The following is a 25,569-nucleotide window of genomic DNA, read 5'->3' as shown; positions in this document are numbered from 1 at the left end:
CACAGCATGCTTTCACAAGCCCCACAAGACAGGGTCTGTGCCCGCCTGGTGCCAGAGGGAACAGGCCCAGCGCCCAGCTGGGAGGAGGATGCCACAGCGACGGCCTCCCCCGCCCCGCCCCGCGGGCAGCACAGGAGGCGTCCTGCAGCCACCAGCCGGGCAGGGGGACTGAGGGGGGCGCCCTGTCCACCCCCAGCCCGGGCACCCGGGGCGCCTGGAGAGCAGCAGCAGCCCAGGTGGTGGTCACGCTGGCATTCCAGGTGGCAGAGCTCGCGTCTCATCCCAGCTGGGCCTCTGCACGAGCTCCCTGTGGCCGCTGTAACAAAACGCACAGACCTGCCGGCTCTAAGCAGCGCAGGCGTCATTATCGCCTTACAGTCTGGAGAGCAGAGTCCAAAATGCGCCCACAGGGCCAAGTGTCTTTCACTGCCCAGGTTGGTCCCGCGTCCATGCCAGGACCCAGTCACTGAAGCCAGGTCAAGGTTTGCAGGGGAGGGTGGGGTCTACCCCTCGAGGGGGGACTATTTTGGATTGGGTTAAATAAAATATATTATTAAAATTAGTTTCTGCAGACAGACAGTAGGAGGGTGGGTGCAGGGGGCTGGAAGTGGGTAGAGGGAATTAGTGGTTCATGGGGACAGTCTCAGTTTGGGACAGTGGAAGGTTCTGGGGACAGACCGTGGTGACAGCCACACAGCAGTGTCAACATACTTAATGCCCAAGAACCGGACACTTAAAATGGTTGAGATGGTGAGTTTTATATTACGAATATATTTTTTAATCCTTACCTGAGGATATTTTTTCTGTTTCTTTTCAGAGAGAGTGGAAATGGGGGGGGGGGGAGACATCGATGTGAGAGAGACACCGATGGGCTGTCTCCCACACGCGCCCCGACCGGGACCAGGGATTGAGCTTGCAACCCAGGCACGTGCCCTTGGCTGGAATTGAACCCGGGACCCTTCGGTCTGAGGTCCTAACCACTGAGCACACTGGCCAGGACCACGTTATGAATATTTTACTACAATGAAAACGAGGGAAAGCCTCCTGCGAGTGATTAGTGACCACACGAGGCGGGAGGTACCTCATTGCACATTTAATGGCACATGCAGCACAGAGCATCGCGATAAATACAGCGGGCACACATCACAGTCACCCACGGCCACGGCCAACTGCTGGGGCTGCCTCGCACCGGGCACCCAGTGGGCACAGGCAGGAGCAAGGTCGGGCTACGGCACTATTTCCATTGCATCTCGGGCCACCAGAAGCTGCCACGGCTGGCAGCCGGCTGGCTCGGTCGTCGTCGAAGGGGAATTTAATCGATGGTGACTGGGGTGTGCGGGGCGCAGGGGACGGAGCTCAGATAACGGACTGCACAGGGCCAGGCCTCCTGCTTCACGGGACTCCAGCTCTGACTTTACCGAGTGCGTCTGAGGAAACCCCACACCCCCTTGCGAGGTCTCCCAGAGGCTGCTTTGCGCACTTGGGACATGCAGACGTTGTCCAGGACCCCTGGCTCCGAGGGAACAGCGCTCACTTGTCCTGAAAAGTCCTAAACTCACAGTTTTCCCCCATCCTGGGCGTCTCCCCCACAGAGGGTGCTGGTAGGATCCGACTGTCTGGCAAACTGGCGCGCGTCCCAGAGCCCGACGTGGACTTTCCAGGACAGGTGAGCATCCCATCGACTCCTGTGCACACCTGGTGGGCTCACCTGCGGCCTCCCTCCTGAGGCTCTCCTGACCCGGGAGCATCTTCAACAGGACCCGGTGGGTGGCAGGGGAGCGTCTGAGGAGAAACCTGGGCCATCTCTCCTTCTTCAGCCTCAACCTCCCGCTCAAAGCCTGAGGGGCCTGTGGGATACCCCCCGGACGTCGTCACCCACGTTAGACTCCAGACCTGGTGACCCGGCGTCACAGGGCCCTGAGACCCTGGCGGCCTGGCCAGCCTCTGAGACAAGGGTGACCAGATGGCCCTGGCCCTGGCCCTCCCCTCAGCTCCTCAAGACCCGGCCAGTTCACCCCGTGGGCCCCCTGGGCCCCCACAGCCCGGCCCCTCAGCAGCAGCAGGGGTAAGTACACTTCTGTGCGCCCCAGAAGAGGAGGGCAGGGGTGGAGGGCCCCCCAAGATGAGCCCACAGGTATAGCGAGATGGGAGGGACGTGGGGAGGGGCAGCAGCCACTCTTCGGCCCAGGTGGTCTCTCACTCGCTCTTGTTCTCAAAGCACACAGGTGACGGTTTAATTCCAGACGTGAGTCCGGGGGGGGCGGCCCCCACGCCGCTGGGACACCAGCCCCCTCAGCCCCTGGGCACAGAGGAGCCACCAGGGAAGCGAGGGCCACAGCGGGCGGCCGGCGGCTCAGACGGTGAGGGAGATGAAGCTGTTGTAACGCTGGATGTTCCGCTTGAGGATCTCGGAGCAGGGGCCCAGCACGCGCTCGAAGCGGGGCCGGTCCAGCTTCACGCACTTGAGGGGCCCCCGGGCCACCACGGTGGCTGCCCGCGGCCTGTTCAGCAGCAGCGCAATCTCCCCTGAGGGCGACAGAGGGTGTGGTCAGGGGCCTGGCCTGGGGCCCGGCTGCTGGATTTGGGAAAAGCCACCAAAACCCGAGGACCCTTGGTCACATGATTCCAACAAACCAATAGACGTTCAGCATAAGTGTGTCCCACGAAGAGCTCGGGCTTTCCTTACGCTGGACGTTTCCTTGGTAGTCTGACATTCAGCCTTGGCACCCTGTCCGCCCCCACCCGTGGGAGCTCCTGAGCTCCCGGGACAGCCCACAGCCGGGATGGTGGGTCGGTGGAGGCCGCGCACCAGGCTCGGCCGCCTCCCCCGGGGCCCCCGCAGGTCTCCATCTCCACACCTTCCCAGGCCCCCGAGTGTGGGAGCTCCCCACTCACCAAAGTAGTCAGAGGGCCCGAGGCGCCCCACCTCCACATACTCCTCATTTGGGGACCGGCGCTGGAGGACAGAGGCCGTGCCCTGCGGACGCCAAGGGGACACACGAGGGTCAGCCGGCTGGAGGTCACCCACCGGGGGGTCCCATGTGATGGGGTTCCCCCTCCCTCTAGCCACCCCTACGCTGAATCCCCCGTTTCCTCCTCGTGGCCGGAGGGCCCAGCGCTGGCTGTGGGTTGCTGCTGTGCCCCCGGCCGGAGCCCGTGTCCTCGTGGGAACTCGGGGGGCTGGCAGGCCCGATGGCGGCAGGGAGAACCCACACGCTGCTCCAGCTGACCTTTGCTGAGTCTCAAGGACTGGGAGCGCGTCACGCCTGGCGAGAGCGGGAGAGTCTGGTCTCAGGGTCACATACCCGCGAGGAGCGGCCCCTCCCGAGCCGACGGGCAGTGTCTGCAGACCTCGCCCGGCTCAATGATTAACACTCGGCTGTGGGGACGAGACAGAGCCCGGGGCGCGTGACCCCAGTGCCTCTGCCCCGTGGGGGGACGGACGCTGGGCAGCCTGGGGCAGGAGGGTCCCGGGCAGGGGCACTGGTGTGGAGGGCACTCAGGCCGCCGGCCCCTCGCCTGCCACGTAACTGGGGCCGCCCTTGTTGGTGGGACCCCGAGACGCCTTGTCCTCCGTAACCGGGAACCAGCCACCGTGAAGACAGAGGGGCGTTTTACGAACGGCCCAGCGCACACGGTGTCACCCGTAGCCGAGCCCCTCACCGGCTGGTCTCAAACGCCTCCCCATTTTAATTCTGAGCCACCCAGTCGGTCACAGCTCCCTTCACCCCACCTCCCCGGTGCCGCGTTCCCTTCACAGCTGAGGACGCCGGGGCGCCGAGGCACGTCCAGGCACGGCTGCCGCCCATTCGGCACCGGCAGACGTGACTTTGTTTCCAAGTGGGCTCGGTTCACCCGCACCCAGACCCGGCCTCCTCCTCGCCGCCGGCCGCGCCTGGTTAATGTGTAATGCCCACCGGGCCATCGTCTGGGGGACGGCAGGTCAGGGGATCCCGTGGCGCCACGGTGCCCTGAACAGCCCCCACCCCCGAGGAGGGACCCCCTGGCTGGCCCCGCTCCAGGCGTCGGGTGTTCGTGACGCTAGCTGATGGATGGGTCAGGCCGTGGAAACTGCCCACCGCCGTCTCCAACACGAATGCCGCCACCAGGACAAGAAGCCCCCTCAAGAAACAGCCCTGGGCCCCAGACACCAGGACAGCCCCCAGGGTGCTCAGTTTGGGTCCAGCACCAGCACAAGCCAGGCCCTGGGCACAGCTATGGCTCAGGGCCACGCTGGGGCCACGGCTGAGGGAGGCACCGGGGCTCCGGCCACCATGGGGTTCTAACGTCTGAAACTGCCGGCCCCCCAGTAAGTGAGCCGCTGTGGCGGGTGTGATGGTCTGGGTGCCCCATACACCCCACGCCTTTTTATTCATGACACTCGGGACACACGCCTTTCCGCCCACCTCCGGCCAGCTTCTGCCCACACGTGGACTGCGGTCGCCTCTGAGAACCAGGCAGGGCTCGGGGTCCCTGTCTACAGGGCCTCTCCGCGGGATCCAGGCTGAGGGCATCGTGGGAACCCCAGAAGACGGAAACGCCACCCAAGGCGGCCAAAGGCAAAGGCTGTTGTGGGACATCCGGTGGCAGAGCCCCCAGTGGAGGGGCCACGTGGGACGCGGCCACCACCCGAGGACCCACAGGACACTCCACATTCTTTCAGCCGCCTCGTCGGGGGGCTGCTTGTTACCACGGCTAAGGCTGCCTCGCTGGCAGATACACTGTCCCCACCCTGGGATGTCCCCGTCCCGGGGCCGCTCTGCCCGAACGCCAGCCCGAGACGCTGAGCCTGGCAGTGAGGGGGAGAGAAGCGGGCAGAGGGGCCAGCAGGGAGGCGCTCGGCAGCACAGCCGTGTTCCCACGACACGGCGACAGGCGTGACCACACAAGCCCGCGAAGCTGCCGTGCTCAGTCCTGGAAACAGCCCCGTCCGAGCGGCGTTTCCCAGGCGGCCGAGCGGCAGCAGACTCCTCGGGGACAGTGAGCTGGAATTTTCTGGGCTGGAAAAACACACATGCCAAAACTCCAGATCATAGTCCCCAAATTTCTCAGTTATTGATTCTAACCCAGCTCTAAAAATAAACCAGGTCACAGCCCCGAGGACGCGGCCTGGAGGACTCGGGGGCGCGGTTACTGCCGTGCTCTAGTGGATGGCGGGTAAAGGACCCGCTTTCCTTTCAACTTTTTTAGCTTTATTTTTTTAATCCCCACCCAAGGATATTTTTTCCATTGCTTTCCAGAAAGAGTGGAAGGGAGAGAGAGAGAAAAACATCGATGTGAGAGGGACACATCGACTGGTTGCCTCCCACGTGCCCCCCAACTGGGGCTGGGCATTGAACCCGCGACCCAGGTACATGCCCTTGACCAGGAATTGAACCTGGGACCCTGCAGTGCTCAGGATGACACGCTAACAACTGAGCCACACTGGCCAGGGCTCATCTGTTTTATTTTTAAACATTTTTCTATAAAATCAAAAACAAAACTGACCTTTTGGTTTTCTAGAGTGGGCAAGCATGACTGACAAAAATGAAAAGCAATCGGGCCTTGGTGGAGGGCGCTCATGGAGCAGGGTCTCTGGGGCTCCCCGGTCCCTCCGATGGCCCCTCCGGCCCGGCCTGGCCCAGCCCAAGGCACTGGGCTCAGGGTCCTCCGAGGACCCCCAGCGGGGACACGTGCAGGGCTGAGCACCAGAATCGGCATCCATCAGCCACACCGGTCATCACAGCCGAGACGGAAACAAGCACCCAGAGCGCAGTCAGGACCGGCGTCCGCACCTACGGTGGGCGTCAGGATGCAGAAAGGGGTGAACCCGAGCCCCAAGACCAGCTCTGGGGTGAAGGAGCCCAGAGAGACCAGCCCCGATACTACTTACATATCACAGCCATAAATGGAAATTCTATCACTTTCATAAATTAAAAGGCAACTGAAAAACGCAAGGAGGCAGGTACTGGGGAGGCGTTAAAGACGCAGTAACCCGGCCAGTCCGGCCGAGACGGAGGAGGGGCCTGTCCACGCTCCGGATGGCACCTCGCACGGGTCCGGAGCCCACACTGGGCCCTGGGTCACGAGCCACAGTCTGGCGAAGGTCTCTCCCTCCCGAGCCTGCTTCCTCGTTTGCGAAGCCAGTGACAGCACCGGGAAGGGCAGAGCACCTTGGCTCTGGAAACAGCCTCGTGCACGTCCAACGGGACGGCCGCGAGGGCACAGACTCTGCGTGAATCTGAAGAGTGGACGAGACAAAATGCCGATTCCCAGGTTCTCAGCATTCACAAGAAATCCCGGCCCTGGCAACAGCCCTTGGAGCCTGGAAAACTCACAACTGCACCTGCTTTGCCTTTTTGGTGAATGTGTCATTTGCCGGCGTCTTTCTGTATTTAAGCAGAAACAGACTCCCAGCAGCACCCATGCACACAGGCACACGCCCACAGGAGATACACAGGTGCACACGCACACGCTCTCACACACAACCAGGCCTCCACATGCACACACACGCGCGCACACGCAACATTCACATGCACACAGACCACATAGCGGGTGCCTGTGAACACCTCCCAGGCAGCTCTGTGGTCTCTTCTGCATAAATGAGCCCTGTGCACACATTTCTAAACAAGCAATCACTGGGACAGAAGCTGTTTTCTCCACATGGAAGACGCTTTCGCAACCGTCGCTGAAAGTCGTGTCCCTCCCAGTCCGTCCTCTGTCCCCAAGGCGGGCGCGTCCCCGAGAGCTCCCTGCCTGCCTGCGCCTCGGGTGTCGGGGCCCAGCTGCGAGCCTTCTCCTCCGTTTGCTCCCAGGGGCCATGTCGGCCTCAGCAGGAGTCCCCGCCCGCCCCTGCTGTGCACGTCCGTCACACACTCGGGGCTGCACACTGTCGTCAAAACAACTGCAAAAACACACCCGGCTGGTGAGCAGCCCAAGGTCGGTTTTGTGCCAACGTTTAATGGATCATCCATGAGGTCGAGGCCTTGGCGCGGGTACAATCCGACAGCCTCCGTGGGAAAAAAACACAAGTGACATGGGTCTGGCACCAGGGCTAGGGGCCGGGAACAGGTGGCACCAGATCGGGAGGCAGCAGAGGCCCCACTTGGCAAGGGTCCCGCTCCAAACCCGGGGTGTCCTGGTGCTCTGAGGCAGGCTCTGCCCTCAGGGGATGTGACCGGGGCTCCTGGGGAACGGGGCTGGCACCCCTCCCCGGGGTACACGGGGCAGTGACGTGTCTCTCAGACCCGAAGGAGGGCTGGGGCCCCAGGGGCAAGGCTGCCCCTGCAGAGCTTTGCTCTCATTGTCCAGGCCCGAGGCCACGCGGCGCATAACGCTTTTGGGGTATCCCCGCCTTCTGCTCAGGGTACCAGGCTGCAGAGGTCAAGAGCACTGCCCCAGAGCCACAGGCCAAAGGCACCGACAGGCCAAGGATTGAGTTTTATCTCGCTTGTGTTGCTGCTTAAACTGTCTGGTCACTGTGGGCTTTTCTAGACTCAGCAGGACAAGGCAGGCGGAGTGTCCAGGGCCTGGGAACCCTGCTGCCTGGGCACCATGGCTCCGGAGGCAGACCTCAGCCCCGGTCGGCCGGGTGCCATGGATGTGGCCCCTCACTTCTCCCAGCCTCAGTTTCCCTGCTGTGAAATAAGACACCAGTTACTTCCCAGGCTCTGGCTAGACTCGACTTGACAGGTGTCAGGAGCGTGATGATTCAGGGGGCTGGTGTCCTCTGCACAAGGGGTTTTTCTCATTGGTGAATTGGGAGGGTAACGGTCACTACTTCAGGGACTTACAGGGTCAATCGGCTAAACACAGAAACGAGTGACACAGTGAAGGTGCAGAAAGTGTTCACGGTGGTTGCCGCCAACATTATTAGCTTGGCTGGATAAACACAATGCAGTCCATCCATTCGATGGGATCTTACTCAGCCCTGAGGGAAGGAAACTGACACCTGCTACAACGCGGATGAACCTGGGGTACACTGTGTGGAGTGAAACCAGCCAGACACAGAAGGACGCATCCTGTGTGATTCCACTTCTATGAGCCCCTCCGAGGGGGTGACCGGGCCGGGCGGCAGATCACAGTCTGACTCCCCGCCCAGCCGGGCCATCTGGAAAAGTGTTCCTTCCGGCTCGGCGCAGTCGGAGAGTTTTTATTTTTCTGCTAAAAGAGGCTGAACCGAGAGGGCCGCCTAAGCGCTGACCCGTGGCCAGTGAGCACCACTGTAAGTTCCCCCAGCAGGGAAGGTCCAGCATCAGCCTTGAAAATGCAACACCATCTACTGGACGGAGCCCAAGTCCAGTCCTGACCCTGTGGGGATACTGACCCGTGGACACTGGGAGCGAATGCCCAAATTGTTTGTCCCAAGGCACAGGGAGCAGTGGTCTGGCAGGCCTCCTCCTGCCTGTCTCTGCACCCCACCATGGCCTGGTGCCCACCCTCCCCCAGACCTGGGCGCCCTGCCCCCACCTTCTCCATCTGGAAAACTTCTACTCACCCTTCAACACCCAGCCCCACCTGCCCACCCACATCTTCCCTGTCAGTTGGGATGATCCCTGCTCCCTCCTGGGTCCACGTCCCTGGCCCTTCTGCTTCAGCCTGGCCTCTTCTCCATGTGGGACCGGACAAACCTCTGGAAAGTGGGTTGGAGGATTTCCTTCCTCTGAAAATAAACAGCCCAGTGGCTGCCATGGCCCCACCCAGCAGCAGCTGTGCCTCACGTGGCAGGTGCAGAGGGAAGATGTGTGCATGGGGGCCGGGGGATCTCCCGCCTAAATGTTCCGAGAGGACGGTGAATTCTCAACACGCCCCCTGCAGATGTGGCGAGAGGGGGGGGTTCCTGGGCCACCCGCGGCTCCAAAATGTGCTTTTCTGCACTTGTGGACATTCATAAAATTAATTTGCTGAGAGGAGATAAATCCAATCCAGAGTTTCCATGGCAACGCCTCCCGGGTGCAGCTGGCGTGAGAGCAGAGGAATTTCACTCTCAGGATTTTATGGGAACCGACTGTTGGGGTCCAGCTGCCCCCAGGCTGCATGGAGGTTCCTGTGGGCACGGAAACAGGGCCATTCAAAGGAAATGGCAGAGGGAACCTGAGATGGAGGCCTGCAACCCACCTGCCAGAGGCCTGACTTTTTGGAAGAGCCAGGAGGCAGGTGGAGGAGGCAGGATTTTCCAGAGAAACAGAATCAATGGGGTAAGTGCGTGGAGACACCTGTGTCAAGGAACAGCTCGCCGAGACTCAGTCCAAAGGCCACCTGCAGGTGGGATCCCCTCCTCCTGGGGCCTCGGTCCCTTTCCTGTTAAGGAAAGCCTTCAACTGATGGGGCAAGGCCCACCCTCGCTGTGAAGGGGCATCTGCTGTGCTCAAAGTAAGTTGGTGTCTGTGTTCATCACATCAGAAAATCCCGTCACAGAACCATCTATATTCGTGTCTGACCAGACACCTGGGTGCTGTGGATGGCCAGTGGCCATGGGCCAGCTGGATTCACGAGCATCACAGGGACAGGGGCAAAGAAGATATTAAAACAAAGAGACGCACCATCAACCTATGAGAAGAAAGCAGCTCCCACCAGGGTGGCCCATCCCAGGCTTTCCACAAACTCTTTTAATAGAATAAAGGCTGCTCTGGCTGGTGTGGCTCAGTGGTTAGAGGGTCAGCCCAAGGTCACAGGTTCGATTCCCTGCATGTACCTGGGTTGCGGGTTCGATCCCCAGCCCTGGTTGGGTGCGTGCAGGAGACAACCAATCAATGTCTCTCTCTCACATGGATCTCTCTCTCTCCCCCTCCCTCCCTCCCTCCCACTTTCTCTAAAACAAACAAAAAAAGGTAACAAAACCATATTTTAAAAATAATAATGTTAATAGGATAAAGGCCTTCGTCAGGTCATCCCCATGCTTGGGGCGGGCTCTCTCCTTTACTGAAATATCAACCAGCCAGGTTGTCACTGAGACAAGTGTCTACCCCGCACGTGGCCTTGGGAGCGGGACTGTTAGCCTTAAACCATCCTTGACACCAACTTCTGCTCCACCTGTGACACTCGTGGCCTCTTTTCCGGAGGCTGTCCAGGGGGATGTGCAGGCCTGGCTTCTCTGATCAGCTGTGTCCCCAAACCCAGGGCCATCCAGGCAGCCTCCCGAACCACAGGCGGCAGCCCCATGGGATGGGCCCTCGAAGGTCACTCCTCCAACCTGGTCCACAGACGCAAGGGGAGAGAACGGGGCTGGTGGCCGGGCCGACACCATGCATCTGTCCTGAGACGGCCACGGGACTGCACCTGGCCACGGGGACACACAGCCTGAGTCGCAAAGGCCTATTAAGTTCTGAGAGTGTCCGATTCCTGTGAAGCCGGGTCCCACTGTGACTGACCAAATTTGTTGATCACAGAGGAAAAGGGAAAAATCCTCGTTGCCAAGGAGACCACTTCAAACACATTTACAACGCTGTGAAAACTACACCTTCCGGAGGCCGGTTACATTCCAGAGGCCTGCGCACTACGCCGAGGACGTGAGCTGGCCCCACCCCCACACCGCATGCTCTCAGTCTGTGGCGGGAGGACAGGCCTGCCACCAAGCCAAGACCTGTCACAGAGGCCAGGGCTGGTCACTGTCACCGAGTCGCTCTCAGGGCCCAACCCTGGCAATCCTTCCGTGCAGGCGGCATCGGGAGCCCCAGAGAGGGTGGTCAGGGCCTCACTGCAGCAGGAGCCGGTGGAATCTCAGCATCTGCTGCCCAAAACCACACGGCCTCGAAGATGATCATGAAAACGACTCTAACAGCCTTTAATGGACACGCAGCAGCAATGCCCGGCACCCAGAGCCAGAAGAAAACACGATCAGGTCTCCATCAGTAGCCAAAGGGGGGGAGGGAGGAGAAACACTGGAAATACAGGAAGCAGAACGTGTGTACACTGTTCTAGGACAAGAAGCACACACATGCACACACACACATATACCTGCACACACATGCGTGCACACATGCACACACGCACATATACATGCACACACATGCACACCACACACATGCTCACACACGCGCATATACATGTGCACACAAGCGCACACACGTGAACACTCATGCACACGCACACAGGTGCACACACGTGCACACTCATACTCGTGCACACATGCGCATGGTGCACACATGTGCATACAAGCCACACATGCATGTGCACGCACACATGTGCACACATACACACATAGCCAGGGCTGCCAGCAAAGAGAGCAGGAGCAGAGCCACCCGGACATGGGAGTAAGACGCAGGCTGACTCGGATCTGTAACTTGCGGCCGTGTGTGTCCTTGGGCAAAGGACCAGCCCTCCCCGCCCAGCCTCCCTCACAGGGTGCAGTCGGATCACACGTGCGGTGGGGTTCAGGCGACACTTGGCACATCCTAAGCTCAGGTCCCGTTATCGCGGCTGACCGCGTACCCAGGGCGGGGACGCCCTCCTCTCCGAGTGATCTGTGAGGACCCCTGCCCATCTACGCCTCACACACACATTTCTACACTGTTGCCACCCGTGGCCTTGGACCCAGCTGGACGGAGGCCGTGGCCACAGAGAATAATCGACAATTGTCTGCACTGGCCAGCGGCCCAGGCCCTCGGCTTCCAGACCATTCACGGGGGCCGCAGAGCCGCCAGCCAGGCAACAGGGCTGGAGGGGCCGGGGGCCGGGCAGCACCCTCCCCGGGGCAGTCGCCTCCCAGCCCCACCCGGCTGTGGCCGGGCAGGGACCAAGTCCAAGCGACCAGGTGCCACGTTTGTAAGGAGCAGAGATCCAGATTTTTACGTCAAATACTCTGGTTTTTTAAATACTGGCAGTTTATTCATTCAAATGTTGAAAAAACAGTGCGCAGGTGGATACGAGTCCCCAGGCCGGACGGGCCACAAGCACCAGGACGAGTGTGGGCAGAGGACACGAGGGTCCGCCTTTCTCGGCCACACGCCCCCGGCCCTGTGTCAGGGCGGCCTTCACGCTCCGTGAGGCGAGCGGGGTCCTGGGCTGGGCCTCTCTGCGGCCACAGGCGGGTGCTGGCCGGGGCTGCTCCTCTGAAGACCCGCCGGGCGGTATTCCAAGGCAGCAGCGGGAGTGACCAGAGGCTAGAAACGAGCCTCATCCCGGGTCGTCTCAGAGCGGGGCCACGGGCTCCAAGGACAGGGTCCCGGAGGGGAGACGCAGCCTGGGCCCCAGGCCACCGCCGCCACGTCCCCTGCTCACGGGAGAGCTGAGGCGCCGTCAGCAGCCAGCCTCCGCTTCCTGCGGGAAGGCCGCTTTCCTGCACCGCCTTCAACCAAGCACTCGGGCGGGTGTCGGAGCCACGGCCGCAGCGGCCCAGCCTCCACCTCAGCTACACCTCGCTCTTTCCACTGGGAAATGCCAGGCCCACGGGCGCCTGGAGACAGGGTCATGTCCAAGGCCACTTTCACGGCCGCAGATGGAGGGAGGTCACAGACGGCTATCACAGAGGGCCAGACCCCAGTCGGCAGAGCAACTTGGGGGCCTGTGGCCGAGGGTCCCCGGGTCAGCCCAAGCATGGCTGAGCGTGACCCCCGCCGTCCGCAGAGTGAGGACAGCGCCCTACCCGCCCGCCTGTCCCCCCCGCCCCACCCCCGGCAACCTCAGCTGCATTTGGAGTGTACAGGTCACTTTCCCCCCAACCCCCTTCCAAAATCACGAGACAGACCCCAGGCTCTTTCCAGACCTGCAGGGGACTTAACAAGATACACATGTGGGCTTCGGGGTCCACCGTCCCCGAGCTCTGCAGCGAAAGCCTCAGCTGTGTTCTGAGCTGTCACTTTGTCCTCAAGTAGCGTTTGGGGGGGCTGGGCTGGGCCCTGAGCACGCAGGAGCTGGGGCCTCGCTGCTGGCCAGGGTCGGATTCAGGCAGCGCCTCTGGCACCGAGGTCTTTGAAGTCACAGCCCGGCGGGGGAGCCGAGAGCCTGTGGTTTCAGTCTCCCTTCCTTTTTCCTTCTTAAGAAACATTATTGTTGAATGAGGCTCCCACTCTGAGGACGAACGAGCTGAGGCCTCCCTACCCCCCCCCCCCCCCCCCCGCCCCGAGCAGGGGGCTCCTCCCCAAGCTCCCTTCTCCAGGCTGGAGGTGACCTGCACTTTCACGCGCGGACTCACCCCTCATTCACACGTCCAGGCTGGGGGCTGGGGAGGCAGGGAGGCGACCGGGGCACCGCCTGAGGCTCCAGTGGTGCGAGAAGACCCTCTGACCCCCCAGAGCCTCTGATGCCCCCCGGTGAGTGCCCCCTCCCGCCGTCCTGCCCCCCTGCACAGCCGTCAGAGCTTCCCTGTGGGACGCAGCAGGCGGCGGAAAGGAGACCCTGAGCACGCGGGACTTTATCTCTATTGCTCACACCGTATGGAGCCTGCTTTCTACACGGTGCCGGTGCCGTGGGCGGGGACAGGCCTCAGGCCGCAGGGACGGTGCGCGAGGCCACGCTCTGCCGTGCCGGAGGCTCCCTTCCCGGACAGCAAAGCACACAGCTGACGGGTGTTTAATGAGCGTGAGACATGCGACTCTCCCGCCCCTGAGGACAGAGCGGGGAGACGGGCCAGACCATTCCCACGGTCCAGCCGCTGAGTATCCAGGACGGCGGCCGCCCAGTCCAGGGTCACTCCCTCCCTCCCGGGCTCCTGTCCTGCAGGGCCTTCCCTGCGGGCTCAGCGGAGGCGCAGCCCCGGGGAGGAACACTGGCCACGACAGCTGCCTGCCCGGATCAGTGACAGGCTCAGCGTGGCTGCCACGGATTACAGCCCCAGGCCACCTGTTGCCGGCCCTGGGCGAGGGCTCTCGGATGGGAAAAGTGAGTCACGCGCGTGCAGCTGAGAAGCTGGCGCCGTTTTTAAAAATCAAACTTTTAACCTGAGATCGTTACAGACCACGCGCCGCGGTAAGAACTACCACGGCCAGATCCCACGGGCCCTAAATGGCCGCGTGCAGGGAAAGCCCAGGTGCCTCCTCCCGCCCAGATTCTGACGAGCGCTGCCACCGGCCTCGCCTAGAGCCCGCGTCACGTGCACTGCGCGTCATCACACGTGCGGGCGTGGGGACTCCGTGTGCTCAGAGCAGACCCCCGGTCTCAGGCAGCCGCGCAGGTGAGGGTGTGCGGGGCCTGCCCCGGCCCAGGCGGCGCCTGCTGCGGGAGGACAAGGTGTGGGCTGGGGCAGCAGACAGGTGCCTGCCCCCCCCCAGAGCCACGCTCACGGCTCCGTGACCCTCGCGCGGGCCCCTCGGGGCGAGGCCCAGGCAGGACTCACCTCCGTGATGATGTAGAAGTCGTCCCCAGGCTCCCCCTGGACCACAATCTTCTCTCCGTCTTCAAACTGCACCGGCTCCAGGGCGTCGGCCACGGTCAGGCGCTCCCACTTCTCCAGGGACTCTGGAGAGGGGACAGGAGCACGTCACCCCAACGTCATCTCAGAGGACACCGCCCCCCGGCCCTGCGGTGATGGAACTAACACAAGGGAAGGCGGAGCCCTGGCTGGTTGCTCAGTGGTTAGAGCACCAGCCCCACACCGAGGGTCTCAGCTCCGGTTCCCAGGGAAGGGCACGCACCTGGTCGCAGGGTCGCAGGGTCGCTCCCCGCCTCCGGTCGGGACGTGCAGGAGGCAACCAGTCAGTGCGTCGCTCTCACACAGGCGCTTCCCTCTCCCCCCTCAGCCCTCCCTCCCCTCCACTCTCTCTGAAAAGCCATGGAAAAAGTCCCCTCAGGTGGGAACTAACAACAAGCAGAAGCTGAGGGAGCGAGGGCCCAGGCCCACCAGGGGCCCACACAGGTCGCTGCAGCCGGAGCTACCTGAGTACTGAGCACCTTCCTCATTGCCGCCTGCACTTTGCAGACAGCACAGGGGGCTGCCCGGGGCCGCCCAGGCCGAGAGCAATCCCGAGCGGCCGGAGCAAGGCCCCCTCGCTCTGAGGAAGCGCCACTCGTCAGCATCCAAAGGACACGTACTGGTTTGTGTCGCAACACCGAGCACAGTGCGCCTCCCTTATTTCAGGTCAAAACCCTCGATTCCAAAGCCAAGTTTATCGTTAATGCTTTGAAATGCGGCACATCTTTCCACCCTTCTCACACCTTCCCTTCCTGCCGCGATCCATCCCTAACCCTCGGGAGGGAAAAAATAGCCACCCCAATATGTCCCTTTTAGAGGGAATGCGACTGCCTGATTAACTTTTTTTGGCACAAGAAATTTCCCCGGCCTGGACTATCAGATGCTACTTATGTAGGTCAGCCGCTAAAAATATAACGCAAAGCCTCTGTTTCAGATCTAGGTTAGGAGCCGGGATCTCTCTGCTTTAACACTCCTGTCGATGCCACACGTTGCAACGGCCAAGCTTCCAACTAACCCCAAGGTCGGGGTGGGTGCTCGGGCGGGCGTGGATGCCGTGGTCGGCGTGGGTGCCTGTGGTCAGGGTTGGTGCCCAGGGTCAGGGTTGGTGCCCAGGGTCAGCGTGGGTGCCCTCCATCCCCGACGTGCCCAGCACTGAGACCACAGAACCTGCCGGCACCCAGGGCGCGTGAGGGGCTCAGACTGACCCAGGATGGAGACCTTGCTGAGGAATTCCTCATACATCTTGCGCTTCCGCAGCGTGCTGCCCTGTGCGGAGAAGGGGAAACAGAAGAGGTGGGTCTTTGTGCCCGACTCCCTACGAAAGTCCCGATTCCCGACATGACTCTGAAAGCTTCAGAGGACACCCTTTGAGCAACCCACACCCCGAAAGCCCCTCCGATGACTGGGAGTCAAGGGAGCTGCTATAGTTTCCAGTGCCCAGCACCTGGTCCCCAAGCGGAAAACCACGAGAAACACAGGCTACCCGAGGCGCCTCCCACCAGCGCCTGCAGGACTGCCGACCACATTCTGGCCGTTGGGATATAAACGACAGTGGTGGGGCGATCAAACCTATCCTTAAAGAGAAAAGCCCCTCCCTCATTCCGTCCTGCTGGCTGGGACATGGAGATGGTGGCTGGAGCTCCCGCAGCCATCCTGGGCCTTTGTGAACAGAGGTGCAAGGCGAGGGAAGCTGGTTCTCTGGCCCCATAGAACTTGAGCATGCGAAGTAACCATGTGGTTTAAGCCGTTTTGAATATTTGTCACATCCAGTGTGGCTGTCAGCCTCTGCCACAGCCCCAGACCCCCGCTTCCCGGTTCTGCAGGGAGCAGGGCTAACAGGTTAACTAAGAGGACACTAAGGAGTGACCGGTAGACTTCCGAAGCTACACTGGAAAGGACTCGGGGGCTTTGGTCTTGCTTATTGACAGCTCCGCTATCAGCTCTCAGAGAAGTGAGCAACTTCAAGGAACTCATCCGGGTCACCTCCTCCAAGTGGTGACACGGGGGCCGCCTGTCCTGCCTGTCCCCTGCTTGTCCCCAGGCCCCGCCTCTCAGTGCCACCCACTCTCACAAAGACTTCAAGCTGTGGCTCTAGACTCTGAAGCAGCCACGACTGGTTAGGAAGTCAGCCGGTGTCTCCTCAAAAAGGCACCTTTCTCACATGGGAAAATGGGGCCAGCAGGAGCCCCCACTGTGGGGCAGGAGGGAGAGAAAAGTGGCCCGGTGGTCATGGAGATGTGAACAGTGGGCAGACACAGCCCCCAGTCCCTCTGTCCCGCCCCCCCGCTGGATGGGCAAGACGCACGGCTGGTGGAACAGGAGACCCCATGGTCTGGCCGCCCTGCCCAAGGGGTAGGAGACGGTGGAGGGAGAGAAACAGGGAAAGGGCACAAGGAACAGGCCACGTGGCACTAAATGCCTGTCCCCAGACAACTATGACAAAAATGCAACAGCAGTGAAGTGTGGGCAGGAATGTTAGCCCCAGGACCAAGGGTTTTTCCACAGATGTCTGTTCTGGACTCCAGGATGGCGCGGCTGACCTTTCCCACCTAAGCCGCTGGGCACGCAGTGTGTCTAGTACCTCTGCCTCCCCACCTGTCTCCAGAGTGCCCCTCAACATCCAGAAACACAGGAGCCACATCCTCCCAGGAGGGAAGACTGAGCCCATGACAGGATCAAGCCCTGGGGATGCCCCCCCACCACACATTCCAGGGCCTCAGCACTGGACACTCAGGCTGCCCATCTAAGAGAGAAGGGTGCTTGTCAAGCTGGACAAGTGTGGGTTTGGGTGTGCCACCTACATCTCTGAGCCTCAGTGAAATGGCGATTACAGACGTCCCAGCCTCACTGAGCCACTGTCAAGGAGAGACTCAGCTGTTTCCTATGCTGATGATTACGGTGATGGAGGTGGTAGTGGTGATTGCGATGGTGATGATAGTGATGGTGATGGTGATGGTGATGATGGTGATGGTGATGATGGTGATGGTGGTGGTGATGGTGGTGATGATGGTGATGGTGATGGTGGTGGTGATGGTGATGATGGTGGTGATGGTGATGGTGGTGGTGATGGTGGTGATGATGGTGATGGTGATGGTGGTGGTGATGGTGATGATGGTGGTGATGGTGATGATGGTGGTGATGGTGATGGTGGTGATGATGGTGATGGTGATGGAGGTGGTAGTGGTGATTGCGATGGTGATGATAGTGATGGTGATGGTGATGGTGATGATGGTGATGGTGATGGTGGTGGTGATGGTGATGATGGTGGTGATGGTGATGATGGTGGTGATGGTGATGGTGGTGGTGATGGTGGTGATGGTGGGGGTGGTAGTGGTGATGATGGTGGTGATGGTGGTGATGGTGATGGTGATGGTGGTGGTGATGGTGGTGATGGTGGTGGTGATGGTGGTGATGATGATGGTGATGGTGATGGTGGTGGTGGTGGTGGTGATGGTGATGGTGGTGATGATGGTGGTGATGGTGGTGATGGTGGTGATGGTGGGGGTGGTAGTGGTGGTGATGGTGGTGATGGTGGTGATGGTGGGGGTGGTGGTGATGATGGTGGTGGTGATGGTGATGGTGGGGGTGGTAGTGGTGGTGGTGGTGGTGATGATGGTGATGGTGGTGGTGATGATGGTGATGGTGGTGGTGATGGTGATGGTGGGGGTGGTAGTGGTGGTGGTGGTGGTGATGGTGGGGGTGGTGGTGATGGTGGGGGTGGTGGTGATGGTGGTGGTGGTGATGATGGTGATGGTGGTGGTGATGGTGGGGGTGGTAGTGGTGGTGATGGTGGTGATGGTGGTGATGGTGGGGGTGGTAGTGGTGGTGATGGTGGTGATGGTGGGGGTGGTGATGGTGGTGGTGGTGATGATGGTGATGGTGGTGGTGATGGTGGGGGTGGTAGTGGTGGTGATGGTGGTGATGGTGGTGATGGTGGGGGTGGTAGTGGTGGTGATGGTGGTGATGGTGGGGGTGGTGGTGATGGTGGGGGTGGTGGTGATGGTGGTGGTGGTGATGATGGTGATGGTGGTGGTGATGGTGGGGGTGGTAGTGGTGGTGATGGTGGTGATGGTGGTGATGGTGGGGGTGGTAGTGGTGGTGGTGGTGGTGATGATGGTGATGGTGGTGGTGATGGTGATGGTGGGGGTGGTAGTGGTGGTGATGGTGATGGTGGTGATGGTGGGGGTGGTGGTGATGGTGGGGGTGGTGGTGATGGTGGTGGTGGTGATGGTGATGATGGTGGTGATGATGGTGATGGTGGGGGTGGTAGTGGTGGTGGCGGTGGCAGTAGTGGTGTACACTTCACAGAGTATGACGGAGGACTACGGGAGGGTCCGCATGCTCTAAGTTCAATACCAGACTGCCCATGACCCCACACTCCTAGACCAGTCTGGCCCTTTCTGGGCTTCAGTTTCCCCATCAAAAGGGTGATGGTTCTAGCACCACATCCTCTGTGTCTTTGATATGGGCTCCTCCCTCTCCCTGACCTGCTGCCAGAGCTCTGCCGGTGGCCTCTCCACCTCAGGAAGGTTGCTGGTCTGCTTCCCACTGAGAGGCAGAGACCAGCCTCAGATCAACTTGCCCACTGTGAGATGGAGTTAGAGGCTCTGCAAACAGGTGCTCACCATGCGTCAGTACGCACAGGCCTGCCCCTGGGAAAAGGTGAGTGGAAGAAGTGTGGTGAAGCCTTCCTCTTGCTACGAGACACAGGGACAGCTGCTTTCTCTGCCCTTTCAGGATCTTTCCAGGTGTGGGGCCCAGAGAGGGGTCCTAATCTGCTCACATCCACTCAGCTGCTCAGTGGGGGTCAGCATTGAAAGAGGGCAGTCTGGATCCAGAACTGATGCCCACAGAGCTCCACAGGTTCTGGAAACAGCTTCTCTCCTCCAGAAGAGCAGGCACGGGCCTGCCAGCACCCCACATGTGCAAGCCCGGTCCCACGAATGACTGTCCTCCAGCTTCACTCGATCAGAGAAAGGGAGGTTCAGCCCAGCCGACCAGCCCAAGCCATCTCAGATCCCCATCGGTCATAAAAAAGGCATTTCTTTTGAACAATAATTTATAATTCACACTGACCCCAGCAGTTCCGCCCACCAGGTGGAATGCAGGCACGTCTGCCTAGGGCCCCAAGACATGAAAGCTCAGTGCAAGGGGCCCATCCGTCTCTCACCCAGAATGACAGCCGAGGGCGGCCCAGAACCAGATTCCAAAGGTCCCAGGCAGGTGAGGATCTGGACACCCCAGTCCAGCCTCTACCACAGAATTCTGAGTTCCAAACACCTGGGTCCCACGTAAGATTCAGGTGAACAAAGGGTCTTGAAGCTTAAAAGGAGTCGTCGGCGAGGGCGTGCCAGCCCCACGCTGGGCACCAGCCGAGCGTGAGGAGGGCCAGCCCTGGGCCCCTGGATAGTGGGCAGGCCCTTCCTCTGGGAGCAGTGCAGGGAAGAGGGGACGCTCTAGGGAACCTAGAGTCTGAGCTAACATTTCGGGAGCCCTCTCCCTGAAAAACCACTGATGCCTCCCCCAGTTCCGGGGCCCCATGGCCTGTCCCAGCTTAGTGCTAAGTGGACACACAGAGACCCGCTCATTCATGGCATCAAATTGCCCAAATGAGGGCCTGAGGTAGAAACGGCTGGTCCTGCGGGACACGCCCTGCGGGCCAGCACGCTGTCATTTTCCTCCCCAGCCGGGAGTCTCCCAGACGCCCGGCGCAGCTGGGGCTATTTTTAGGACACAGGGACCAGAATTAACACAGAGGAAGTGCCAGCTGCCTCAGTGGTTTGGGAACTTCCCTGAATATAAGTTCCAGCCACAAAATCCCACAGCCAAGAAAGGCTCCGCATGGCTGGTGGCGGGAAACAATGGTTCATGCAACCCCAGGGCCAGGTGCATCCAGGAGGCAGGAACTCCCCGCCTCTGGGAGGAAGGATGCCTCAGGGCACCCTGACCACACGGAGGGAGAACAAGTGAGCAGACTCCAGACGCGAGAGAGAACCACATTTCCACGGCCCCCTCCTGGGGACAGCGCTGTTCCTGGTGTGGCCACAGTGGGTGCTCAGTGTCGCTCGCCACGTGCACGAACGAGGAGCTCCCCTCGTGCCTGAACACAAGCTGAACCCCGCGCCCCTCGCAGCGTGACAGACCAGCCACTCCAGTGGGACCAGGACAGGCCACAGCAGACGTCCTGTCCCTCATTCCTGCGAGTGGCAACCCGGCGCCAGACATCTCCTCCAGGCTCACATCTGGCTGAGCTCACAAGGCTGGTTCCTGGACTTTCCCTGAGACTCCCCCTCCTCCAACCGTAGCCCCCTCCCTGGAAGCCACACCACCCAGGCTGGCCTTCGGGAGACAATCAGGCCCCAGAGGCAGGTGGCAGCAAGCACGGGCAGGTCCAGCCCCTGGGAGGGCGGGTGCAGGAGAGGCCACCAGTGTCCCAGCAACCTGCTTACCTGGTCACCTCCCTCCTGGTGGGCAGGGGCTCCTGGATCCCAGGCCCCACAGGAGCCAGCTCTGAGCAAATGCCATCAGCAGGGCAGCCCCAGGTTCTCCTGGGCCATCCAACCAGCTCAGAAAAGCATCTACTGCAAGGTCACCTGGGTGAGCACAAGCAGCTGAAGGGTGCAGCTTCCCAAACGAAGGGTGCTTAGCCCCCAGAAGCCTCTGCCCAGTGATGGGAGGGAAGGGACTAGAGACCTGGGACAAGAGGGACCCCCCCCAGACCAGAGCGGGTGCCCAGATCCTCCTGGCGCTCTCTCCTTCGAGAGTCAGCAGGCAAGACGGGCTCCTAGCCAGCTGAGATAGCGGGGCCAGGTGGCGCCAGTCACCCCTCTGCTCAGAGTCCCTCAGGGGCTCCAGGCCACCTCTCCCACTGCAGATCCCCACATGCCCACCCACAGGGTCTCCCACTGGTCCATGAACGCTTCACGCTGGTTCCCAGGAGGCTGTTCCCAAGGCCTAACTCTCCTGCTGAAATGCCACCTGTCACAGGAGGGGGTCTCTGCGGGCCATCTATGAGAGAGCGGACCCCACCACTCACCTTTACCCTCCTCTGCTTTATTTCTCCCCTAGGAACTGTCACCACCAAGGTATGAGTTTGCCCACTAGACCTCCAGCTTCCCAAGGGCAGGCGCGGCTGTGTCTGTGATGTGCCCTGATGTGACCCAGCACCATGAACCATGCCAGGCTGGCCATAAGTGTGTAGAATGGGCACTGAGTGGGCACAGGAAGACCCTGCCTCCTCCCCTGTGGGGGAGTCACCAGCTCATCTCCTGTGAGCACCCAAATCAGCCCCACTGCCCTCAACACCTGCACGAGAGGACACCTAAACTGACAGTGGCTGAAATACCCAGGGGTCACTCCCCACATCAGGACATCTGGAGGCCAGCAGTCCAACCAGCACGGTGCCCTCCTTGCCCCCCCCCAGAGCCAGGCTCCCCACACCTCTCGCCACCCACCCTGGTGCTCGCATTCGTTCTCAAAGTCACCTCATGGCCCAGGATGGCAGCTGGAGCTCCGGCCATCATGACATGTTCCACACAGCCAGGCGAGAGGGGAGAGAGGCAAAGGGGCTTCCCCAGGCGTCTGCTGCCTTTTAACAAGCTTCCCAGAATCCCCTCGACACTCCCGTCAGCTCCCAGGCCCTGCCCACCTGGGAGCTGGAAAGGCCAAGCCTCCCCACCCCCACCTGGGCTCAGGTCTGGGCCCTGGAGAAGCCCCTCGTGGGCGGGCGGGCGCCACTCACCATGAGGATGCGGCGGTAGCTGTCGCGGTCAATGCCCCAGAGCTTGAGGTCGGTCTTGGCTTTCACGGTCGCCGCCCTGGGGGTGCCGTAGATGAGCGCGAGCTCCCCAAAGCTGCCGCCCTCACTGATGTTGGTCACCCACTCTCCGTTCACGTACACCTGGGGCACAGCGCGAGAGAAGTCAGGGGACGTGTGGGGTGACCTGCAAGGGGCCCTGGAGTTGGGGACGTGACCACCACCTGAGGCCCTTGGCTGGTGGGCAGAACACCATGCTCCCTGCCCAGCCCCAGCCAAGGCGCCCCCACCCTGCTCATCCACCTCTGAGTCCCAGGGTCAAACCCTCAAGGGCAGGCGGCCCTCAGTGGTCAGGGCCGATGGAACAGGCCAGGGCTAGAGGAGGCAGCCAGCCCTGCCTCCTCCCAGGCAGGTCTTCCACCAATTCCCTATCGACTCTAGATGGGCCTCTCTGGGCCTCAGTTTCCCTGACTGCACACCAACCAGCTACCCTCGAGCACTCCCATGGGCGTCCCTGCTCCACGTGGCCGGCTCCGCGCCTCTTCATTCATCGGCTGCCTCCTCCCACGAGAAGCCCCCACCCCCAGCCTGAGCCTCTCCCGGGCCCGTCCTCCATCCAGCAGCACCCGAGCTCCGGGGCCTGCCGTCAATGGGACCCACCAGGCCCCGTGAGAGGCCCCGGACAAGGTTCCCTTTCAGGGGCGTGGGTGACGCCCGCACAGCGCTCCTACTATGCACCGACCGCAGGTTCGGCGCCCGAGCAAGAATAGTGCGGATTGTTGATTATGCGAAGCCGGTTACTATAAGTCGGCACAGAGCTCGCTCTGTTCTCGCTGCGTGTCAATGGGCTTGAAGAATAGTTCCCAGTGGTGAAATGGGCACAGCCCCGGAGAGAATGGATTGCGATGAGTCATGGACGCCATTCTTGTCCAGATCAACGACGCATTATCTTGGAGATAACTGGTGCCCAGAACTGCCCGGCCGAAGAAAGCCCCACGCAGGTGATAGCTCCCCACCCTCGCAGGAGTGTCCGGAGAGCTGGTCAACCAGGACCAGAAACGCGAGGCAAAGCTTCCCAGAGGAGTCTGTGCGTCTATCCCCAGAGCCTCCACCAGCCCGGGAGCCTCGGGCCACCACCACTCGGGCCACGCAGAGACCCTACCCCTGCTCCCAGCCTCGCCCGTCACCCCCACTCGACAGCACCCTCCCACCCAGGAGGGGAGTCAGGCGCACGGGAGAAAAAATGCCAGCGTCCACTCAAGGCCTGCAGGAGTCACAACACGCTGTCCTGTCCTCCCCGTGAGGCAGCAGGGTCCCTGCCTGATGTCACCGTGGACAAAGGACATGTGGAGAGAGGGCCAGCCATCCGGGGGTTTCAGGGGTGCAGGGATGGCAGAAAACACCGCCAGGTGTCGAATCCCAACTGTGGAGCTGCACAAACCCTGAGTGTGCAGCTCAGTGCTCAGAGCAAGGTGTGGGGTGTCCGGGAACCTGGTGCCCTGACGGGGCAGGTCCGTAGGAACCACTATGCATTAAGGGGACCGTGCAGCAAATCCAACGTGTCTGGGCCTCGGGTTCAGCTTATTCCTTTTCCTGGCCACGCGGCAGTGACCCCCCTCCTGCAGCGATGGGCTGGTTCTGGGGTTCCGCTGTGACACAGGATGCTGGCGGGAACACTGTACGGGACTCACAGGCCATCCTCTCAGGCGGGGAAATGCCGGGGTGGCTTTTGCTGCATCACAGGGGTGCACGCCGGTTTCGCTAGTTTCCCAGTCGTTGTCCCCAAGACCTTCCTGCCAGCACCCGCTGCCCTGCTCTCGTGACAGGGACAAGTCACGATGGAGACGCAGCTCAGGGGCCCCGGGCAGGGCGGGCGGGCTTCCCCCCTCACACCCAGGGATCCAGGAAGCCAGTGCCCTGAATGGCTGGGCCAGGACACCCCCATCACCCACCAAAGAGCACAGGACCAGGGAGCAGGGATGGTGTCTCAGCAGAGCCACCCGTGGTGGCTGTGCCCCCCCCATTTCCGAGGGCCCATCCCCAAAGAGGGGGGCACAGCTGGTGCTGCAGGGCAGGACGGAGGGCCCCGGGGCCCCGTGTGGACACAGGGCTGCGAGGACTCCACGCTGCCTCCGAGGCGTCAGAGAAAACCATTGTGCGAACCCAGACGCGGAGCCCACAGAGCACAAAGGGCCATCTTTCCCGGGACACTGGCCTCTGTCACACGGCCGCGCAGTGCTGGGCCCCGCCCCAGCTGGCACGCACAGGGGCTACTTCTTGTTTTATTTTTTTTGTTTTTTCTTCTTCTTTTAAAAGAAAAATGGTGGGAGGGCCCACTGGGCTACGCTTACGCCCTCACCATCGACTGGTTTCTCTGGCCAGACCCAGAGCTCCCGCCTGGCCATTCTGCGTCCACTCGCCCGTTCTTTCTCCCTTCATTTGTTAGCTCATTCACTCACTCGTGCTCGCAGCAGCCCCGCGTGCTCAGGGCCCCTGGGGGCCCAGCTCGGGGCCGGCAGTAGAAGGCAGGTGATTCCAGCTCACGGACGCACCCACCGCCCAGGAGACAGGCCGTAGGCGAGTGATCGTACCGACACATACTCGTAAACGAGCCACGAGCCGTGAGAGGATGGAGGCAGAGGGTTCAGGAAGGTCCAGGGAGACAGCCGTGCACAGGCTTGTGGGGAGAGTCTGAGGCAAAGGGACAGGACGTGCAAAGGCCCTGGGACAGGACTGAATCTGCAGGGTCCTGGATGCAGCCACACCAGGGCGGGAGATACCAGTGGGGCGGGAAGAGCACGGACGTCCTGGAAGCCACAGGAAGCCCAGAAGGCCCATCGGCAACGTCATCAGTTTACGCCTGTTGCACCCCCTCTGGTCCTGTGGGGGAGCAGCCGAGGGCAGGGAGCGAGGGGGTTCGGGGCCTCCGTCCAGGTCACTCAGTGGGCCACCTGGGACCAGCGGAGCCTGTGGAAGTCAGACGCTGGGGACGGGGCCCAGCGACCAGTGTCATAACAGGTGGTTATGACAAAATCTCAGGCTGGACAGTCTCCAACTGGACTTGGGATGGAGGTGGAGACAATGGCTGATTGAAGGTGCTGCTTAATAAAATCCCAGAAGTCTGGCCACAGGCAGCACTGGGTTTCTGTCAGCTCAGGGCTTCAGGTGCAGAGTGGAGCTGGAAGCATCGCCCCCCTGGCCGTGCCTACCTGGCTAGGTTCACATGGCTGTGCCCACCTGGTCATGACCCCCTGGCTGTGCCCAGATGCCTATCTGGGGTTGCTGGGAGCTGGGGAAGTTGCCAGGAGAGGCTGGGTGCCCAGGGCGGGGGCAGGACCTGCTGCCTGGCTCCGTCACCTGCCCCCAACCCCAGACTCCAGAGAAAAGAAAATGTGGCTGAAATACCTGTCTGGGTAACTGGACACGAGAAACCAGTCACCTGAGCTACCCACTTAGCCAAGGCAGACATGGTCGTGTGGCCTCAGCC

The 25,569-nt window shown here is 61.2% G+C and overlaps 1 protein-coding gene across 6 annotated transcripts in view; it reads right to left on the bottom strand.

Annotated features, from left to right (window-relative positions):
* PRKAR1B (protein kinase cAMP-dependent type I regulatory subunit beta) overlaps positions 1–25,569 on the bottom strand; it is a 79,547-nt gene that overhangs the window by 12,732 nt on the left and 41,246 nt on the right. For 5 of the 6 annotated variants that reach the window (XM_081135287.1, XM_081135286.1, XM_081135290.1 and 2 more), the window contains 5 exons: positions 22,068–22,226; positions 15,532–15,592; positions 14,252–14,373; positions 2,896–2,977; positions 1,001–2,526 (listed from right to left, as the gene is read on the bottom strand). In XM_081135287.1, the coding sequence (XP_080991413.1) occupies positions 2,354–2,526; positions 2,896–2,977; positions 14,252–14,373; positions 15,532–15,592; positions 22,068–22,226 (597 nt within the window). In that variant the 3' untranslated portion in view covers positions 1,001–2,353. Of the gene's footprint in view, positions 1–1,000; positions 2,527–2,895; positions 2,978–14,251; positions 14,374–15,531; positions 15,593–22,067; positions 22,227–25,569 lie in introns of those variants that run through there. The other variant, XM_081135289.1, reaches the window with a different exon arrangement.

Source organism: Miniopterus schreibersii (genome assembly GCF_964146895.1).
Source record: "Miniopterus schreibersii genome assembly, chromosome: 4".
Lineage (NCBI taxonomy): Eukaryota > Metazoa > Chordata > Mammalia > Chiroptera > Miniopteridae > Miniopterus > Miniopterus schreibersii.
The sequence above is the reverse complement of the archived record's forward strand: the minus strand, read 5'-3'. Positions and strand labels throughout refer to the sequence as shown.